The sequence below is a fragment of the Ischnura elegans genome, chromosome X (assembly GCF_921293095.1).
Source record: "Ischnura elegans chromosome X, ioIscEleg1.1, whole genome shotgun sequence".
Lineage (NCBI taxonomy): Eukaryota > Metazoa > Arthropoda > Insecta > Odonata > Coenagrionidae > Ischnura > Ischnura elegans.
In genome coordinates this window covers 57,093,610-57,116,015 of record NC_060259.1, presented here as the reverse complement: position 1 = coordinate 57,116,015, position 22,406 = coordinate 57,093,610, and the positions used below count along the sequence as shown (strand labels likewise).

Genomic DNA, 22,406 nt, shown 5'->3' with positions numbered 1-22,406 from the left:
AACCTTGAATAACACATACTAGTCGCAGTGGTTTCCAGAGGGGGGAAGGTTTTTATGCTTTGAAATGAATCTGGGTTACATGTTATGTACCTGGAGGATGGCAAGGTGATATATCATCCAGAAGGAATAGATCAGTGTAGCAGAAACCGTTAAACAGACAGATCATTCATTTAAACTCAGGGGAAATCTGCCTTAGAATTGAGGTCTTGCATGTTTTACTTATCCTGACAAAGGTTAATTTTTAAAAAAATATGTTTTTTATCTTGAAAAAACTATCCGTGGATGATGAGCCTTCGAGTGCAATGAAATTTTTGAGGTTATGTCATGATTTGTTTCACTTTTTGCACTTGAGGCCAGTGATGAAGCTCTATGCAAGGGCTTACCCAGGATCAAAACTAGGAGGGGGGAGGCAAGCCATGGTTGTTCAAGTTGTAGGTAAGATTTCAGCATCGAAAAGGTGAATGAAATCAAAATTTTAAGGAAACTGTAACAGCTCTTTATTAGTTTATTTGGTTGAAAAAATATTATTTTCCTTAAAGACATTTGCGATTTTTGCTTACTGGGCAGCTGCCCCTCGCTGGGTACGCCCATGGCTCTATGGCTGCAAACTGATGCTTTAAGAGCTTGATATCCATTTATCGATGAATTAAGAAGTCCATCGCATTTGAAATGAAAAGAATTTCACTTCCTGGGCCGAATAAAAACATCGGCAATCATATTTCATAATCGTTTAAACTAGGGATTACCACCTTTTGACATCCACGCACGGTTGCCATAACAACGACATGAGTAGTTGGACGGGCAACTGAAATAAAAAGATGAGATACAGCCAATAAGAAATACTGCGTTGTTTTATCGCATACTAACTCAAAGAGTTCGAAACTAATCACACAAATTTCCTTAAACCGTATTTCAAAAATCCCTCACTAATTACGGAGAAATTCGCATTTTCCTCCTTCCACTGTTTGCACAATGGCTTGGAGGTTGAAATCTTGGAAAACATATCCACTGGAAAAACTCTTATTGAGAGCCCATACAGTTCATGAAGAGTTACTGAAGGTATCTAAGTGGATAAAGAATAATCTAAATTACCTGTAAATTCGTGAATTAACTTCAGAATGACATTGAGTTTGGGTTGATGTTTCATGTCAAAGTGGTAACATATTGCTATTAAGATTTAAATTGGTATTGAGATTCTCTCTCTCAGACGTGCTTTGTTCCTGTTTATTGACAGGCTGTACCTAGAATATCGACATCTGCACGTTTGCAGTCCTGCGGCTACGTTAGTGTTGAAAAGAAACAAACATTTTTCGCATGCGCTAATGCGCGAAGAACCCCGTGGAGTCTAAAGAAGAGATACTTCAGTGCTCCTTCTTCTCATGTGGAACAGTTCAAATTATCAGATATTGGAGAAGGTATTAGAGAAGTAACCGTCAAGGAATGGTGAGTTTTTGCAATTTCATGTGCCATTCACGTTTTATTCATTACTAATTGCATGATTTCACCATACGGAAGATTCTTGTTCAATGTTAGTTTTTTTGAACAGTTTTTTTGGGATTCTAGGTTCGTTAATGTAGGTGATAACGTCAATCAATTTGATAACATTTGTGAAGTTCAAAGTGATAAAGCGTCCGTGACCATAACAAGTCGTTTCAGCGGGATAATTAGAAAACGGTATTGTGAAATAGACGAAATTGTGTCCGTTGGAAATCCACTTTGTGACATAGAAGTTTTAGATGATGCCACCGAATCCACCCAAGGTCAGAAAACTGTAGGAACCAGTTGCCTACTGTTTTTTAATTGCTTTTTAATATATTAGAATGCTTTTAAGGCTTCTGGGGATCTATATCCTCTTAGCTCGTACATGATATATTAATATTGACCTCGTGCAAACTTGGGCTAATTATGTGGGATACTTTATATCTATTGATGTTGTAGTTACTTTGATTTTTGTGTATTTTCTTCGTTATTGATGCATATTTTGCCTGTATTTCCTCAAATAATAGAAAAGAGCAAAGTGGAACCAGTTCCAGATAAAGATGCCTCACCTGCTATTTCTGCCAGCCAGGTGTCTACGACTACTTTGGAGACCAAGAAAGTCCTGACAACTCCTGCTGTTCGAAGATTAGCAATGGAGAATAAAGTAATTTGGATCGCATTATGTTTTTAAACCCTTAGAGTGCAGGAACATTTTTACATGCTTAGCACACTAATTGCGGCATTTACCAAAAATTGTAATTGCTACCTGGATATCTTGCACTTGGGCACTTTCCCTCACGGTAAGGATCACTGAGGCACTTAGCTCTACCAGTCAAACCCTCGTGGAAGGGGTTGCCTCCTGCGCAGGGGGTCCCTTCTGCACTGGCTGGCAGCTAAAATTGTGAACTCCCGCAGCCCAAGTGTTAAGCCTCGTTACTCATTACAGAAAATTGTAAAAGTTCATGTCTAAATGCATGAATGTCAGAATGAATACGGAAATGTGCCATGTAACCAGTCAACGTGTACAAATTCATGAACAAAAAATGAAACCTATTCAAATTTGGTTCTTACATTTATATGTTCCGATCTTTACCAAAATCATTCTGACATTTAGAACTTTAGAATTTAGGTAGTTTTATCTAAGATTACAGGTCTGTTTTCCATACAGGATCAGGTGATAGTTTTTATATCTTATATAGATAGACTTTATAAGCCTTTACCTATGTGTAAAATCCTATCCAATTATTCTAAAGCAAATTTTTTTCATATTCACACAAGTCACCTGAGGCGAATATACAAACAGAATTACAGATAGAAATTGAAACAAAGAGACAAATATAAACACAGGACAATTCCATAGTGCGGTGTGGAGATGGAATGAAGGCCGAAAACACATGAAAAATTTTCACCTCAACTGGGAATCGAACCACGGACCTTCTGCTTTCCAGGCAGATGCTCAGACCACCAAGCTATCATGGCTACTCTTATCTCCACTGGTTTTGGTAAGGGGTTTATGCGACCAATTTCCCCAGATGTAGCCTAATGTGTTGGCCAAGAGATGGCTCTGGGCATAGGTCCCACCATGAAGGAAGGATAAAGTTTCTGTACCTCTTCAACGCACACAGAAGAAATGGAATTAAAGATGGTCACAATCACGCAAACTGTGCGATAAATATAGCACATGCGTTTCGGGGAACACTGATCAAAACAAGAAAAACTAACCATAGAGGTTACAAACAATTCACATTCACGCAAATCGCCACCGACAAATATACAAACAGATAATATAATAGTAATAATTTTATTTGTTCAGAAATATTATGTTGCACTGGGAACAAAATGCTTAGATAAAGGTCATGTCATTGAGGTTAACTCGAGCAAAAAGGATTGATATGCATTTCGAAGCTTACAGACAATGTACCATGTTACCCTGTTACTTGATAACCTGTTGTGACCTTGCCTTTTTTAAGTATTTATAAGATTTCTGTATTTTTTTAATTGTTTGCTTGGCTCTTAAAAATATAAAATTAGAAAACTATGGAGGTGTGAAGGCTATCACACTGCCTCTTACAAATGGCTTTGGAGGTGCCTGTCAAAGTGCTTCCTAAGGTGTCCGTACTACGTATGTATTTATATATCTTTAGCCTGCATCACTTGATAATTTTCTGGGAAGACTTATGAAATAAGGCTCCTCATCATCTTTTCTCTCACTTGGTTTCCTCCTTTTTCTGCCACTGAAAACTTTATGTAGAGTACCAGAGCCCAGATCACAGAAGGTGATAGTTTGGGCTTTCATCACTCAAAGTTACTATCTTCACGGTCTGTGAAAAGCTATCATATCCATTAGAGGGACACAAAAAGTGATGATATGATTCAGGCTTTGAATGCTTCTAAAAGGTACCTGATGAAATGTCGTATAAATGGCTGTTCACACAAACTCGAAGTCTTATAGGTGAAAAATTATCAATATAATAATTGATTCATGCATAGGCCCAAATTACCCTTTCATTGTGTGCTGGACTTAATTTTTTTACACCCTTCATTATTCATATAATAGCTTAGTCTTTTTTTTTTGGGCACTTGTTTTTGAAAGGACTTCGCCGGGAGAAAGGAATTTACACATTTTGGAGAATCTTTATTAAAATATTGTATGAAATGCAAAATCAAAATTCTTGTAGTTATCTTTAACTTCTCTTGTTGGGGTAGTTAATAGCACTACTGTCTGTAAAAACAAGCAAGACACCCAATTTTGGAGAGCTATATTGCCTAATGAAGCAACCAATTTCAATGCAACAGAAAAAATTATAGGGACTGTTCATTTCTATGTTGGATCACATGCTTCAAAAATTCCTCTGCCCCGCAGAATTTATTGCACTTAATTATTTTTCTAAAAAAAGTATGTTTTAATTGTGTGACCTTGGGGACTGTTTTTAGGAAATCTAACGCAATGAAGATTATGCATAGAAGAACTTATTTACCCTGAAAGTATGCATTTTGAAAAATTTCAGGTGAAATTAAAGGGAGGTGGAGGTGATAGAAAAATCTCATGATATCTCACTAAGGGGGGAGAGGAGGACCAAAAAATCACCCAAATCACCTCACGTAAATAATGGATTCCCTCTTACACTGAGAGTTCTCATTACTCATTCCCTCAAAGCTTGCAAGTTTGACTTGAAATCACAAAGACATTTAAATTTCCACATCCATGTTGTTAGGTGCAATGCTACTTAATTTTGCCAGTGTTGCTCTTGTTTGTATTAGTAAAGCTAAGTCTTTCAATTCTGATTATGTAGTGCATGCTGTGTATGTAGCTTGTTTGAATATTAATATGTACCATCATTCTTGGGTTTTTTATAACTTGCATTCGATCTCATAATCTTCAGCTGCAACTTGGTGCTATCCCAGGAACTGGGAAAGATGGGCGCATATTGAAAGAGGATGTATTGGCCTTCATTGGTGGGAAGAGCGTGCCTCCGAAAAAAACGGAAATTCCTGCTGGTCAAGTACCCTTTACTGTACCTCATGCTGGAGTTGGGGATATTGTAAGCGATAAGACAGTTCCTGTGACTGGCTTTACCAGAGTCATGGTGAAAACCATGAGTGCGGCATTGGTAAGTCTAAATTGTGACTCGAGATGTTTTGCATTTTTTGTGCTTTTTGAGCTGAAAGGAGATGACTCATCTGTAGAGCTTCTTCTCCGACTGCTTGGAACCTCATACATTCCCAGGGATTTATTTGAAGGATGGTTCTCGTTGAGGATTATGAAGATATCCTTCATTCTTTTCTGAAGCAAGTGATTTTTTCCACTTGGAGATGTCTTTCTCTTTGCAAAATTTTTACCATGCATATTATCTTCTGGAAGTGTTAGGATGATGCCATTATAATTGTATTTATTTCACAATATTTAATTGAAATAAACTTTTAGGGAGACCAAGGTGAACATTTGAGTCATCAACTGCAACATCTGCGGCATATGCAACTCCAGTTTTTAAAAAATTGACATGATTTTGGTGGTTTTTATCATCATAGCATCTAACTTTGTTTGCATTTCTGTAGTCAGAAGGGGGTTATGGGAGGAAAGGAATGGTGGGAGGTGGAACGAGTCATAGAAAGTTATTTTAAGGGTTGTCAGTTATTGCTAATAAGTGGAAATGTAGGGTGGGAAGCTGTGGAAGGTATGGAATGGAATCTAAATCTTCTAAATAGGAATAAAACCAACCATATTCTGACCAGAAAACGGATATTATCTCGTAAACAAAAAGCAGCAATCCTTTAGTTAATTAAGTCCATGGGAATGTATCAGGTTCCCTTAGGTGCATTGCTGCAATAGTGTCCATTAGGCCTACTTGCAGGGTCAATTTTTAGATTGATGAACGTAATGTAAGTATTGCGCTTTTTCCTTGTTTTATCTCTGAAAATTCATATTTTGCCTTCTGATCACTGCATTTTGCTTTTTATATACTATTATGAAAAAATAATGGATTGTTACAATTCGCTAACAGCTTGAGATATCATTATGTTGTACTGAACACACTGCAACTTTTTGTGGTTGTAAGTGTAGGAGTATCTTTATAAAATGGAGTTTCCAAAATATATTCTTATGACCTTCATTTTATTTTCAGAAAATTCCTCATTTCGTGTACAGCGATGAAATAAATGTTAGTAGATTAATTGAAGTCCGGAGTAAGCTTCAGCCATTAGCTAAATCTCAAGGTGTGAAGCTGACATTTCTTCCATTCTTTGTGAAAGCAGCTTCAATGGCCATGTTAGAATACCCAGTGGTTAATTCTTCCGTGGATGCTGGTTGTGAAAACCTCACTTATAAGGTAACTAGTCTTATGATTTTTAGTTATACATTATTGCATCAAATGGCAAGTGACAAGGTCCTGTCATTTTAGGCATCAAAATTCCTGGAGAGGATATTGCAGATCAATTTTTATCTTGATCTGCTTTGCTTATGAATTTATCCTGAAGAAAATTATCTGTCTGGCTTCTTGCTTTGTTAATTAGAATAATTTACTGGGATCTAATGATAGTCTGGGATTAAATGATAGTATTGAAATGAAAATTTTCTCTTAATTATAATACGTGCTCTTTTTCCAATATTGGGCAAAGAATAAGTAGCTGTATGTAATTATTATACAGGCAACAGAATGAAAATGCTTTGAAGTATATCTCCCAGACTTCAAATTAACACAATCACGTGATAGCAAAGAGTGGTGATGTGGGGAGGGAGAGGACTATTCCTACGTGTGCTTTCTTGGTCACCTGACTCCTCACAAGTCTCCCCGAGGTGAACCCAGCTTAAAGCCTAGTTAACAGAACCCTTTGCTCACACCAAGACTCTTTGTTGAAGTTGGATTGGCTTGATGTTTGCTTACCTTCTGCACATTCCGACTTTGTATGCAGTCATGTGCCCAGGTGCAGATATACACTAAGAGCCATTTACCGTTTAAAAACCCCAGCTGGGCCAAATGATTTTTTCATGGTGAATTTCACCCTAGGTGTACATCTGCACCCATACGTGTGACTGCAAATGAAATCACTTGTGACATGAAGTGCTTTGGAAAACATCCATTGCTGAATAGTGACTAATGAGGGTTTTTCTTTCATGTTAAGTTAGCTAGAGTGGCATCGGCTGAAGTCAAGTGATGCAATCGGGCTACCTATTATTTACGCAAAAGTCACAAAAAAATTAAGCAAAATAAAACATAATTAGGAATGAAATGTGAATGCAATTTTGCACCTCCGTATAATGCAAACATGAAAAATGATTTTTATAAGGTATTTACATTGGTCAACTTGTATAGTTTCAACCAGTGGCGTAACTATGGGGGGATAGATCCCCCCCAAAGCCTCAGAGAAATAAAAATAATATTCAAAACTATTGTCTAGTTTTGACGTATAGTAAATTTTAACGCAACCTTTTAATGAAACCCAAATTTTAAGTGCTAAAATTATGTAAAATGTATTTGCAGGCATGTCATTTTTCCAAAATTTTCCCAAAAGGGGGGTGGGGGAGTGGGAGGTCGCCCTTCCCCATCTCCTCTCATCCCCCCAAAGCATATTCTTAGTTACCCCACTGGTTTCAACAATGCTTCCAACCTTTGCACACTGAACTGTTGAAGATACTTTTGAGTAAATATTCACAATCTAAGTGGTAAATCCGTAAAAAATATATTTATTTACTAACAAAATATATGTAAGCGCTGGGAAATTAAATATATTTGTGCAATTTAGGCGAAGTCGGTGTAGTGGTTTTTGTTTTGCTTTTGGTACCAGAGATTCCCAGCTGCTTTGCCAGATTCAGGCAGATTTTTGTAAATGTCTTTGTTATTTTATCATGGACTTAATACTTCCCCATAAATTTTTAGATTTGTCACAAAATTTTGATTTTAATAAATGCCGCATCAAAAACTTCTTGTTACAAACAGCTTCGCTAGCTCGAAAAAACTGTTTTTCTCCATAAGAGCCCATGTTAAATTATCCTAATTTTACTGTCAAATATCTCAAGAATGGCATGTGGGAATCCCATTTTCTTTGGATCATTGCAAGTGCATCTTTCAAAGAATATGTGACCAAAGTTTCATCAAATTCTTGTTACTTTTACCAAGGTGCTCTAACTACCTTAATGTCTACATTGAGGTAAAAAAGTGTCTGCTCTTAACCACTTTTGTTCATTTACAGGCTAAGCACAACATAGGAGTAGCAATGGATACTCCTGCAGGGTTAGCAGTGCCAAATGTGAAACATGTTCAATCTTTGACTCTTTTGGAGGTAGCGAGAGAGCTTAACCGTCTTCATGAAGATGGATTGAAAGGAACTTTGAAGCCTCAGGATGTTACTGGAGGAACTTTTACTCTTTCAAACATTGGACCTGTAAGTTCAGAACCATTATACTCTTGCTATGCTATGATTTTCTAATTAAATATGTATTACATTTTACCTTTTAACTAAATTAAATATATATTACATTTCACCTTTTAATTAACCCTCTTTCTGCTACCCCATTTCCCTCTGTATAAGCCTGGTTACACAGTACAGTTGCATGTACAAGTGCGTGTGCATATTGAATGCTTGTGGCACTAGACTCAAGGTTTGGTGTTCCTCACGTTTCTCAGTCCTTGCCTTCTTCCGTATAGCGATCATCACACACTTTTGAAAGTCCTCTGGAAGTCTTCCGCTTTGGTAGCTGTAATTATTACATCATAGAGGGTATGCTTGGCTTTATTTCCGAGTGCCTTGATGATTTCTCCATTGATGTTGTCTGCTCCAGGTGCTTTGTTCATCTTAAGGTCCTTTATAGCTCTCTTGAATTCACTCCTCGATATGTGTGGCCTCCAGTCTCCCTTGTCAACAATGCTCCCGGCCTTCATTAGGTCCAGCGACCTCGGCCCTTGTCAGAGTTCTTTGATCTATTGCCTCCATCTATTCCCTAAGTCTTCACTCATGAGCAGGTCAGATATGTATCTTGTGCTTGCTTTTTGCACGAGTTGCTGCTTTTTGCTTTGCTGTCCCCAAAGTGCTTCTTTAACAGGTTGTAGGCTGTTTCTGTGTTCCCTTTCTCCATGATTTTGTTGATTTCTTCACAGCAGCTTTCTATAAAAAACTCCTGAGCAATCTTGCATTCCGAATTGACTTAATTATTAAGCTTCTTGTAGAGATTTTCCCCCTCCTCATTTCTGGTATCCTTGCATTTTCTTCTTTTTTCTAATAGTTCCCTAATAAATGTCAGCATCCATGGTTTCTTCGTGTCTGCTCTCTTACTCACCAGCTGCTCTTCAGCAACTTATGCAATTGTCCTTCTGAGTTCATCCCATCTCTCTCCGGTGCCCATGTCTTAATTTACTGCTGAGGCAAATATTTCTCCATTTTCTTTCTGTCAGAAGTTTTGTATTTCATCTTGGCTCTTGTTTGGTCCTCTTTATTGTCTTGTAACAGAGTAGGCTGTTCATGAGTACAAGGTTGTGATCACTATTTATATCTCCTCCAGGATGATCTTACACTGTTTCACCTGGTTCATGTTTCTGCCTCTCACAAGTATATACTCTATCTGGTATCTGGCAATATCCCCTTGCATTTCCCGTGTATATTTCCTCCATCGGTGGTGTTGGAAGTCTATTTGATGCCACCATATTTTCTCATTGAAGTTGTCTATCCTTTTGCATTCCGTATTCCCAATCCAAAGTTTTCAGCACTGTTGCCCTCTTTTCTTTCTCCAACCACAGTGTTCCAGTATCCGAGTATGATGAGATTCTCCTTCCCCCTCACTCCACTGAGTACTTCTTCCATTTGCTCATACACCTCTTCTATTTCATCTTCCGTATGGCTAGAGGTTGTAATGTAGAGCTGCACTATCATGGTATTCATGGGTTCTCCTTCCAGCTTCACTATCAGAATGCCTTCTCTGTAAAGTCGGACTGACCTCACTCTCATACTTCATTCTTTCCTCAGTATGATTCCTACATCCGCCATCTGTGATCTTTAGGTTCTCTTCAGAGAATATCACTTGATATCCGTTGCTCCTATCATCTGTCCCTGTCCACTTGATCTCACTGACTCCCAGTGTATATATCCCAAGCCGTTCCATCTCCATATTTTCTAACTTCCCAGTCTTCCCAGGGATCTTAAGTTTCATATCCCTATTCTGCATCTGTCTTTCCTGACTATAATGTCCCCTACCCAGTAGTCCCCCCACAGAGATCCAATTGGGGGACTATTTTACCTCTGGAATGCTTAACTGGGAAGAATTCCATCATGTCTCATTTAGGTTAGTTGCAGGGCTGAATCTCCTTGGGAGACTAATGTGGTGGTTCCCCATTGCCTTCCACATCACAGTACTTTAACTGATTTAGTGAACTTCACTCATGCTTAAAAGTGTGGCTGTTGATACCGGACCAATGCAATTGATCTCTGCTATAATTGCCTTCTGCTGAGACTGCTGCCTCTCAATAGTGGGATAATTTCACTTAGTGTGTAAAAGTTGAAGTTGAAAGTGACTGTAGCCAGAACAATTTTTTCCGTTATTCCATTTTGAACCTGCAACCTTTGCATTGGTTGTCAAACACATTACCACCGGTCCAGTCCAATTAGATCCACCCTAGTGTGCAATTTTGACTCTTGACATACAGGCGGTCCCCGACTTTCGTACACAATGCGTTCCCGAAAACTTGTACGAAAGTTGAATTGTACGAAAGTCGAACCATTGACTTCCATACTAATTAGGGGTTACGTTCTAAAAGAGCGGAATTTATGTACTAAAACCTTTTTTTTCCACGGCATTCATTTCAATTGACTTAATTTTAATAATATATTAATAAAACTCCTCAAATCATCTAATTTATTTCGATAATACGCAGAAAAAGCTAATATAAGTTTAAAAAACAAGAAATCCGTTGGCTATCGAGTGAAACTACGTCTTGGCGTTTAAGTTGACATTCCACTTATTACGTCCACTATAAATAAAAGGAAATATCAAATAGCATAACAAAATGTATTCGTTGAACTCGTACTCTGGATACCTTTTAATTTTTACACCAAAATTCGATATTTGGCAGGTGACATTCGTGATCGCGTATATTCCGCATGTTATTCAAAAAAGACAAAAGACAAACGGAATTCGGGTGATATTTCGTGCAATATCGTTGCTGAAGGTTTACATGAAAAACAGCACTCAAACGAAAAAACACAATCAGAAAGAAGGTCTTACTAGTTTTATTGAAAGCTATTCGATGATGTCTAGTCAACTTCTTTTGAAAAATATCTTCAATGAAGGCTTTCCTCTTCTCTTGATAAAGGAGCCTATAACAGGCAGTCTCTCTCCCAAATAAATCACCTAGATCAGAGTCAATTACCAACAATTCCCTTCATTATATACGTTCATATTGTTCGCATATACTGCCGATACTGCAATTTGAAACAATTGAATGTTGGGATGCGCAATAAACATAGCGGGAATTTTAAAAAAATTACAGACTAGCGTCCGAAAGTCCGAATTTAGCGTACGAAAGTCGAGTAAAAGGTGTCAATTTTGAATGTGCGAAAGTGCGAATTGTACGAAAGTCGAGTGTACGAAAGTCGAGGACCGCCTGTATTTCCGATTATTAGAACATGGGCAGATGCTCTACAGTGGGCCATGTTGGTAGTAGAGTTCCTAGACTGCTGAGTTGATTTGAATTGGATGTGAAGTAATGGTGGTACACATATAAATTGTCTTTCAGATGGTAATGTGTGTCGTCTATCAGGGAGTTAGAAACTTCTAGTTTGTCTGATGAGTGTAAATGAGATAACTTGTTTTTTTAAATTATTTTCAGATTGGTGGGACTTACACCAAACCTGTCATACTCCCTCCAGAAGTGGCCATTGGAGCTATTGGAAAAATTCAAGTATGTATTCTGGTTTTAATTTAAATACCTGGCTTACATATTTTCGTGTTGAATTTAGATTGCATCTTGTCAAAGCCTATTAACACGTTGCGTATGGATGGCGAGAATTCTCGTCATTTTTTTCCCGAACATTCCGGACGGATGACAAAGATTCTCGTCATTTAGGCGCGTCAACCTAAACAATTTTAAAGCGTACAATATGTATTCGTTAGTACGTTTTCAGTTGTTGTTCGTTATTCATAATGAATTGATGCATCATAACGTTTGATTTGGTAAAGTTAAATTCTAAACATTGCCTTTTTAACCATGTTTAAACCATAGGCATTATGCCCTAATAGGCACATATTTCCAATCTCAACACCTCCACCCAGAATCGGTGTTCCTAGGAATTTAAATACCCAGGTACACAACGTGTTAATATTAAGTTGCTAATGATTTGTGCATATGGTTCATTTGGCTGTGAATTGCCATAGAATATGACTTTTGTGAGTCAGGAGGATATGTATAAATGCAGTAAAACCCCTCGTATGAATGTGCATGCTACCAAATTTCATGAAAACCTAACACGTAATAAGAAGTCATAATTCTACTTCAAGGCTCTACCCATGCATAATGTGTTAAAAGAACCTCCAATGTAGGACCTCTATTATTTTGAAACATCCATAGAAGAAGTCTGTGGTGCCCTAGGCTGGAAAATTACCTTTCAAAAATATGTTTTCTACTCATTAATCATTTAACAATGCATTAATGAGCTATTTTAGGTCCGAAATCTGCACTACACCCTGATATTCTCTGTTCATATTGTGGCTTAAAGCCTCATTTTCATGCATCTGATGGACATACCTGTGTATCTTATCTGAAATCAGAATGTCTATGTGGCCTACCTTCTGAAGTTTATATCCATCATCTTGCTGTGGTTATTGAATCTGGGCTGTGGGCTAACAGTTTTTTATCAGGCATTAATTCATTCCTTACTACGTTAAACTCCTAATAAGAGTTTTAGGATGAGAAATAATGTTTTGTACTGGTTATACTCTAGTGGTGGCAAATAAGTGGCTATGGTGTGTATAATAGGGTGGGCATATAAATGAATTTTTTGGGATGAGTTGCCTGTGCAGGAAAGTTGTATATCATGTCATTGTTTACTCAGATCAAAAAATTTTTCAAAACTGGATAATATTAACCACTTGTACGTGAGCTCTTAAATTAGAAATAAAAAAAAAAATTCAGGTGGAATTTGCAAAGATATCGCTACAACAGAGTCCATTTTGGTGATAGCAAATTATGATTCTAACTCTCAGCATTTTATAAGTATGAAATTTTAATTTTATTGTTAGAATTCTATGGTTCTTCAATGTATGAGAATTATCAACTACAGTTGAGGGCTTCAAATCCGGAATCCAGAAACCCGGAATGTTTGAAAATTCCTCTGCGTAGTGTTTCGACTTGCCACCTCATGGCACCACTCTCCGAGCCTTGTTCTGGGATGAGCAGGAAGATAGCACATGCTATGAACATATGCTAACCACCAAGGCAGGAACGTGTACGGATTTCAAATATCGAGCACAAGAACCTGAACACATTTATAAATTAATTAATTAACAAAATATAGAAGCATTTGCACAAATTTACTGTCCGACCTAGGAAGGTATCGATATACAGTACACTCCCGATTATCTGGGCTAATGATGGGGAGAGACGGCACGAATAATCAGAAAACACGAATAACCCAAAATTTCACTTAAATGTCTTGCAGTGTTCATAATTTACGTAAAACAAACAATATATTATTATTTATGCTGGTATTCTGTTATTTTAGAGTGCTTCCTAGACCCAATGAGAGCTTTCTTTGCTAGTTCGTGATCTTTTTAGCGGTGATAACATGGTTGTACTCGTAGTATTAATGCTCCATGTAAGGCCTGGTTTCGAAAATCACACATCCATGGATGTGTGATCACGGATACAGAAAAGTGGTTTGCACGAATGCATCAAAACCACTGCTCCATCTCAGAAACTACACTGTCAGGCACCACACCACATAGTCCCGTCTTGCACAAGTTGCCTGGGTTGCAACTGCTGCGGGACGTGTATCTGTAATCACGGAGTGGGGTCGTGCACTGCGAGGCTTGGACAACGGGAACACGGCGCTCCCATGAATGCAGCTAGGGTCCGATCGCTTCTGTTTTATCAAGGGGATTCCGACGGAAATCATAGTCCCGGTGTATCCTAGCATTAATGCAGTAATTCTGGTGATCTTGCGTCCGATTTTATTTTTTTATAAAGATCGCGGAAAATATTGAGTGAGAGAGAAAATCCTGCACGGATAATCCGCAACACAAATATACCGCAGCTGGATAATCGGGAGTCTGCTGTAGATATTATTGTAGATAGATTTACAACTAGGCAAACACATTATTCTAAACAACTGTTTATTTAGTGTGTAATAGTGCTAAAAAAGGATTGGGAACAAGAACTGAAACCGGTGTTCTTGGGAAGATTTATTCAGTTATTAGATGATCAATTGAATTAAATTGATGTCATCACTAACAAGATTAACATTCAGGCAAACAAGTCATCCTAAGCATTTGTTAATCGTAGAAAAGAAAGGAAGAGGAACCAAGGAGTGGTGCCAAGAACCACTGTCTTTGGAATGACATTTTTGCTAATTATTTGATCAATTGAATTAAATTGGTGTTATTGTCGATGAAATTTATATTCAGGCAGACAAATCATAGTAAGAAATCATTTATACAGCATATTAAAGTGCTAAAATAGGAACAGGAACCCAAAACTGGTGTCTTTGGGATGTTTTTTTTGTTAATTGGGTGATAAATTGTATTTAATTAATGTTATTGTAGACAAGATTAACATTCAGGCAAGTAAATCTTAGGTAGCCATTTATTATTTAGCATATTAAAGTGCTAAAGCAGGAACAGGAGCCGAGAAACGGAGCCTAGAACAGGTGCCAAGAACCAGTGTTTTCAGTGATGATTTTTTGCGTATTTGATGAACAATTGAATGAAATTAATGTTATCATATTCAAGATCAAATTTCAGACAAAAAAATCGTCTGTAGCTATTTATAATTTAGCCAATTAAAGTGCTAAAGAAGTTACAGGAGCAGAGAACCGGTGCCTTAGGGATGATGCTTCATTAGCAAAATTGCTAATGAAGTGATCAATGGAATGAAATTACTGTTATTGTTGACGATATCAACTTTCAGGCAAAAAAGCAGTCTTAAACTATTGCTGGTGTAGCATATTCAATTGCTCACTTTGACTCTTTAGTCGAAACTTTAATGATCCAAGGTTTTTTTATATGTAGCAGTTCCTAAACTTAGTATATGGACAGGTTTTAAACTGGTTTTTGCTCCAATTATTTTGGTACCGATTCTTTTTGGTGGCTGTTCTCACCTAAAGAACCAATGGATCTTAGAACCAAAGCTACCTTTCCCAAATTATTCTCTGTTCATTTTATCTTTGTGGGTGAGCTGGTGTGGATGAAGTAAGTAGGGTTGAAGGGGAGGGTAAATTTCTCGACACTTGACATCCCCAATCAGCAAACAGTAGTCGTGGCCTTGTGCTTTAGAAATTCAGTTGCTCTCAGACCTCCGTCATGTTTATATTGTGAAACTGCTCGTTGAGCAGTGTTGCCATACCTCACGTGTTCTCCTTGTTTGTATTTAAGGATGCCTTCCAACCACAGTGCCGCATTAAGCATGGTAGCCAACTATTTCATGGGCTTCTGTGAAGGGATCCTCAATACCTTCCGAATGATTAGGAAAATTGTCTCGGTGCTGGGCTCAAAATACCTGTGGCCACCGAGGACTCCCACGTTTTCATTTACAAACTTGGGTGGCTACGTAAATTTGGCATTGTTAAGTTTGCTCTTGCGTGCTCTCTCTCTATCGGTATTACACCTCCCCCATCTGAGACTGTCTGGGCTATCATGAAAGCTCGCCCGCTAACATAAAGTGAACAGATAGTAGTAGCATTGTAAGTTGAACTCAACTCAAACTCGTGAGTTTTAGTCCAACTGAACTTGAAAAATTTGGTGTTTTCAGAGAGACTATTACAAAGCTTAACTTAACGAAATAATTTCTTTTAAGGATAAGCTATGTGAATGAAACAATTCCAGCATTTATGGGCCAAGTTCCAGTGTTCATGTATCAATCAATATTGATGTTTAGTGTAATTATTTGGTCAAAAGCGGAGATCCAAAAGGACATTTTCTGTTAAAATAAGGTGGAATGATCTATCATGGTTCCAACTCAAACTAAAGTATAAAATTCACGGCTTTTTCCAGGTTTTCACGGCCAAATGTCATCAAATTCACGGGTGTTCGATAAACCATTTTAGGCAGAAATATTGGTCGCGTAACGATCATCGGCCGCAGGTTAATTAAAAAGTTAACAAACGCGACAGACACCGTGAATGCAAATGCAGCAATGAAAGGGCTATCTCATGACGTCACATATCGTTTGTAAAATTCAGCTCCGGCTAAAGGTTGTGAGCGGGAAAATGGAGAGACCAGGGAAGTTAAGAAGTATCTGAATTTTCGCCAGGGTTAATGAATACTTTGGTTACCTGTCTTGTTTGGTACAGGCTTAAGGTCAATGTGTCATCATGGCACACGGACCAATAATTGCGCTTCGAATATACGTGTGCAGATAAATTCGTGGACAGTGTCTGCGCGTGACTGATGTTGAAATATCAATCGCAGTTCTAAAATCAAGTTTGAGAGATTTTTTTAAGGTTTAATGACGAAATTCACGGCTTTTTCACGGTGGACGATATTCACGGCTTTGAGGTTTTCACGGTTGAGTGGCAACCCTGTGTATTATTATTACTGGTTAAAGAGGATAATGATTTTCTCCTTTCATAATTAATTGTTGCTGGTGCCAAAGTTTTTCTATGAAGTATTGATAAAAAAACTAATTTTTACAGGAAAGCAAATTTTGTTTTGGGTTGAATCATGACCGAGGGATTTATAATGTATCAATCAACTTTAATTACAGGTTCTTCCTCGGTTTGACGCTGAGGGAAATGTTGTTAAATCATCAATCCTCAACATCAGTTGGTCTGCTGATCACAGGATTTTAGATGGTGCAACTATTGCCAGATTCTCGAATTTATGGAAGCAGTATATTGAAGATCCAACAACTATGTTGCTTCATTTGAAGTGAATTAGATTCACCGAAGTGCATACGGGCCAGATTATTCTGTTACTATGTGTTTAGTTAATTGTTTTGTAACATAGAGCTTGTGCTCAATAAACAAATGCCTTTAATTAAAATATGTAAGGCCATCTCCTTGTGGGCCATAGAATTCTCTAAGAATTCAATTTAAATGGTGGCATAGTCAGGACAAAATTGGAGGTGTGTGTGCAGGTGAAGGGAAGTATGCCAAAACCTATTATATCTCAATGACAGAGCATTCTTACAGCCCTTAGTTGTTTTGTTATAGCTGTGAAATGCAATGAATTTGCTTAAATATCCCTCCCTCCCTCATCTGAACCTCCAAAATACTCCAGTTTGGCATTTTGGAGAGTATGTTTATATATTAAGCATTATGTGGGACCAATATTTTTTGTGGCATTAGATTAAGAGATAAGTGCCTTAAATATTATTAACTGTTGACCATGACATAATTATAAAGGAATTAGCTGTTTGTATTCAAACATATAAATAATATCAAACGACATAAAATTTATTAAAAAAACTGTTACAAAAGAATTTCCAAGAATATTTCATTCATCTCATCTTACATTTCGATGTGTTCAGAATTTGTAAACTGCATTGAAATGAAAATTTGATTATGAGTTGGTTACTTTACAATAAAATTTTATTTGTGTTAGAGGACTCTCTTGCTTATGTTTCTCATACCAACACCGATACATGTTAATCCAACTTTGGAAGATCCAAAATCTAGGTCTTCTTCTGCCGAATCTCCTGACACTAGATCCAACTGGAACTTCAGTGAGAAGCAGTCCATCAAATGCCTAAGCTGCTGAATCCTGAAAATTGGGTTAAACAACACATTTTATAAGAGCACATTTTCTGTGACCAAACAACACAAATGCTTGAGCCCTTCACAAGCACAATACTTGTCATTTAATTAGAACACATTAAACAATTACACAATTAAATCAGGACTAGTGTGGTCATGCCAAGTCAATGAAAAGTCTATAAAATGCTTGGTTCCAAGTGGAAGGACAGAATTTAAGTAACCATTCATCAATAAGTCCAATCTTGAGGGCTAAAAGCTCCTAATTTTTTCTTTGAAAATTAGGTTTCAATTATTACGGAGGCTGCCACGGTGATTAAATTGATGATTAGTTTCCGGATTATTCCTCGTCGACTCATTTTTGGTCCACCGGAATTAACCCGGAAACCAATCATCATTAGGTTTCAATTATTCACGCAGAGACAGAAAAATTAAGCACCTTATATGGGTAGGCACCTTAAGCACCTTATATGGATTTCATTCTGGCTCTAAATTATTTTATTCCACTTGCCACAATCAATTCCAATACCTGGAGGCATATAATAAAACTTTCAAAATCCTAATTCTTGAATTAGTGACAGGCAAAATGACAAATGGAAAGGAATTCACTAGAGATTGAAGAGAGTCAAAACTAAGGGGTTACTTACGAGTAAGGAGTCAGTGGTCCAACTGTATATTTTGAAACATCTTTCTCGCCCAGGGCCATTAATAAAATCACAAGAGCCTGACTGCAAGAGCTTACACAACCACCATTATGAATTTCTTCCAGCAGTTTCATGGCAGCCTCTCTTCCCAAGTCCTCTGGAATAACTGGATCTACACCTGGGCTGGCAGGTGGAGACATTGCTTCAGCCACAAAAAACACACCCTCGGTAGTTTCCGCGACTAAGTGTACACCAAAACCTGCACATTTATACAAAAAAGAAAATAATTTCTGGAAAGCAAAAACATTTTCTTCTCACCTCTACGACCCCGATTTAAATATCAAACACTCAATCTACAGAGCAGGATTTCATTCTGGCTCTAAATTTTTTTATTCCACTTGCCACAATCAATTCCAACACCTGATATGAGCATTTCCCACATTCTCATGTTTACTGAATGGTTCTTGAAAGGATGCACTTCTTTCACACTAACAGAGCAAGTATAAAAATCTTATTTTCTCACAAAAATCTCCTTTTATTTTCTGACGACAGTCCAACTTGGTGCACCAGCAGGGGCGCAGCTAGGAATTAAGGCTAGGGGGTTTTAGGCGTAACTAATACTTTGGAGTGTGGTGGTATTGCATACCCGCCAGGGTAAGTAGGTGTTGCGGGGGGGGGCCCTCCTCCAGAAACTTTTAAGATTAATGGTTCAAAATGGTGAGTTTTACCACTTTCTGGGGGATATTTGATTAACCCTAAAACTATTCTATAAGTAATACTAATCCATTATGTTAAATGGATTAAACGTAAAAATTTCTCTGAGCTCTGGGGGGGGTTTATCCTCCTAAACCCTCCCCTCGCTGCGCCACTGTGCACCAGCACATGATTACTTCTATCAGCTAGTATTTTCAAATTCTATCTTTATCTAAAGTTGCTCCATTGGAAATGATACTAAGGTTTGCCCAATGGAACAACTACAGCAATATTAATCAGAAAATTTAACTAAGTAATGGAAAAATTTTCAGTGCCTTCCATGTGGTCCGGGCCAAGGTTATTTAACAAACCACCAAAAAGTATTGCTCTCTAATGAAATTTAAAGCTTTATGTTTTTGACATATTTTGTTTAGGAATGAAACTGAAAGGACAACTTGAATTAAATTCTGTTGACAAAACTGAAGTTTGAAAGGAACAAAAACATCATTCCAGATTGGTTCATGATGTTGAATAATTTCCAAGTTAAAGACAGAAGCAATTTCAGAAAAAATGCACCCGAAACTGGAATGAAAGTGGAAAAAGTAAAGACAATAATTTTTTCCAAGGATTGTACTTTTGGTCCACAGTTAATGAAATTAAAGCATTGCATATTTGTACAACTTGAAAAAACACTGGCAAAAAAGTGAATGAGGAAGGAATAAGCAGCGCAGTATTTGAAAATGGTTGCAGAACATAGAGAAAACTGCACATCTAAGCACGAAACTTGGAAACATGGAATAGTAGTGAGAATGAAACTTTTCAACATTCAAGCAAAACATGTTTTTGTTTACATTGGGCTTTTATTGCATATACTTCCACTTCCTATTTGCTCTGAGACTTTCATTTCTCATTCCGTTAACATGTTAACTTACTTGAACTGAAATTTTACTTAAACCCACTCTGAACTACTGCAGACCCAATACATTAGTTTCAATCAACCTCCGTGGTCTGGGAAGAGTGTAACAATATATTAAAAAGAAATATAATGCAGAAAACAAGAGCCTTACAAGAGTATATACACACACTGTAACAATCCTCTATTGCAGAGCATTCCCATGTAAGAATGCGTAAATGTCAGTGATACAGCAGCTTCATACTTTTAAAATTATCCCTCTAATCCTTGACCTAATACATACACTTATATTCTGAGAGTTGATGTCAGTTTGCACTCTCTTGTAGGCAAGCAATAATGCTCAGTGCACCTATCATAGTATACATAATGATGTAGACCAAACTTTACTTTGATGGTTTCCAAAGTAAAATGCCATTATTATTATTATTATCATCAAATGAAGCAAACCAATTTAATAGTAGAAGTCACATTAAGTGGTGAATAATGCCAGCAAGTATAGTGTGCACGGTATTGTACTTTCCAAATTTACATAACACAAAATTCATACCTCCTGATGATAAAAAATTGAATGGTGAACAAGGCTTTTCAAAGAGAGTAGCTCTCTTCCTGAGAAAAGCACCAATGATTTCATTGACATTCAATATAAAAAATAAATCGAAGTCGAGAAATGGCCTTATGACGCATTAACATAAAGTAACCAGCGTTTAAGGCTTCTATACTTAAAAACTAAAGCTGATAAGAGTATCGAAATGAATAATGCCAGCCATACCTGGGGATGATCCAGTCTTCGTTCCTTTGGAATGATCAACATTTATATACACATCTGGGATGCACTGCATTAAGATTCTTTTGGCTTCAAAGACCATCCTATGTCCTAAGGCAGGAGAGACTTTTGTAGTGTACGCTACACCTCTGATCCTTTTCACCTTTCCCTGTTTGGTAATCTGACAGATAAAATATTAAAGTGTTAACGTGCAGGCAGAAGATGATCATACAAGATAATCGACGTCTATGATTACCTGTACTGGTTTAAGCTTCCGCGATATGGGACATTTGAAAGCAACCTCTCCATCTGCGTTTGGATTTAATGCTCTTTTAACCACTTTCAATTCAACTTCATTTTCGAGGAGAAAGAACTTACTTAAAATAGGTACTGACGCTGCTCGAATAGCTTCCACAGAAAGGTCCATCTGCAATGATAAACATTCATTATTTTCGGGTCAAAATTGATGAGATAGATTTGTTAACACGAAATCTAACCTTGTGATTAGTAGCCCCGCGCAGAGTAACATCAAGAGGATATTTACAAAACGGACCCACACACAGCAGGACTTCCAAATAATAGCCTATTCCACGCTGAGTTGAACATTTATGGTGCACCTTACCACCAACAAGCAGTCCCGGTTGAAAATTTAGTTCAGTGCCGGTCTCATTCACGTGGATATGCGAACCATTCGTTATTTTATCAATCAACCTCACGACATTCACCTCTGCCTCTGTAAAATACATAAATTTGTGACATAACATTCCCATTAGACACTGCATTTTAGGAAAAAAATCTGATTAATAATTACCGTTTAACCCGGGATTTACATCGTCGTGACGAATCCGAGTTATAGTCAAAGGTTTGCCACTCAAAAGGGAGAGGATCAGCCGCATCCGAAAGTAATTACTTCCCTCGTACATTAGGCTGTTGGAGGCATTGTCACTCATGGCCAATGGTTATAGAAATAACCACTTTAAGTTAAAGTATCGATGATTAACGGACCACCAACGTAATAACTTTAAATCAAACTGAACGCTTCAAGAGTTACAACCACCTCAAATACTACTAATTCCATTTACGCACACACATCATGCAATTCCGCACAAACTAAACATCTTCATGAAGTCACCCATGGTCAACAACAACAACAAATTTTCACGTGCATAACCTCATGTTGTGTTGCCGTTTAAATGTGCGAAATTTGAATTTCATTTGAAAGAAAGACGAACATGGATGAAACGATGGATTCGGATTGGCTGATCTGTCAGTCGGCACGTGATGGCGTTCGCATACAATGGGCTTAATATTTTGTAAACTATTTGAAAAAGTAATGCAAATGTTCAAGATTGGGAAAAGGCAGTATGTAGTAAGAATCTCTATCGTGCGCTTTTGAATAGTAATGCTTTTTCTGAGTGAGGAAATAATGCCTCATTCCATGGACGTACCCAGCGAGGGGCAGCTGCCCCCCCGAAGCAAAATTCGCAAGTGTCTTTAAGGAAAATGACATTTTTTCAAGCAAATA

The 22,406-nt window shown here is 37.5% G+C and overlaps 2 protein-coding genes across 2 annotated transcripts; one reads left to right on the top strand and one right to left on the bottom strand.

Annotated features, from left to right (window-relative positions):
- Positions 1 to 948: 948 nt before the first annotated feature.
- On the top strand, positions 949 to 17,723 carry LOC124170649 (lipoamide acyltransferase component of branched-chain alpha-keto acid dehydrogenase complex, mitochondrial). The gene is made up of 9 exons (XM_046549515.1): positions 949 to 1,059; positions 1,235 to 1,443; positions 1,564 to 1,760; positions 2,007 to 2,143; positions 4,863 to 5,090; positions 6,102 to 6,305; positions 8,167 to 8,358; positions 11,793 to 11,864; positions 16,881 to 17,723. The coding sequence occupies exons 1-9, from the start codon at positions 973 to 975 to the stop codon at positions 17,046 to 17,048; spliced, it is 1,494 nt and encodes a 497-aa protein (XP_046405471.1). The 5' UTR covers positions 949 to 972; the 3' UTR covers positions 17,049 to 17,723.
- On the bottom strand, positions 17,551 to 22,104 carry LOC124170650 (RNA 3'-terminal phosphate cyclase-like protein). Its single transcript, XM_046549517.1, has 6 exons — positions 21,693 to 22,104; positions 21,379 to 21,614; positions 21,138 to 21,308; positions 20,888 to 21,062; positions 18,516 to 18,771; positions 17,551 to 17,878 (listed from the first exon to the last, which is right to left on the bottom strand). The coding sequence occupies exons 1-6, from the start codon at positions 21,829 to 21,831 to the stop codon at positions 17,716 to 17,718; spliced, it is 1,140 nt and encodes a 379-aa protein (XP_046405473.1). The 5' UTR covers positions 21,832 to 22,104; the 3' UTR covers positions 17,551 to 17,715.
- Positions 22,105 to 22,406: the final 302 nt, after the last annotated feature.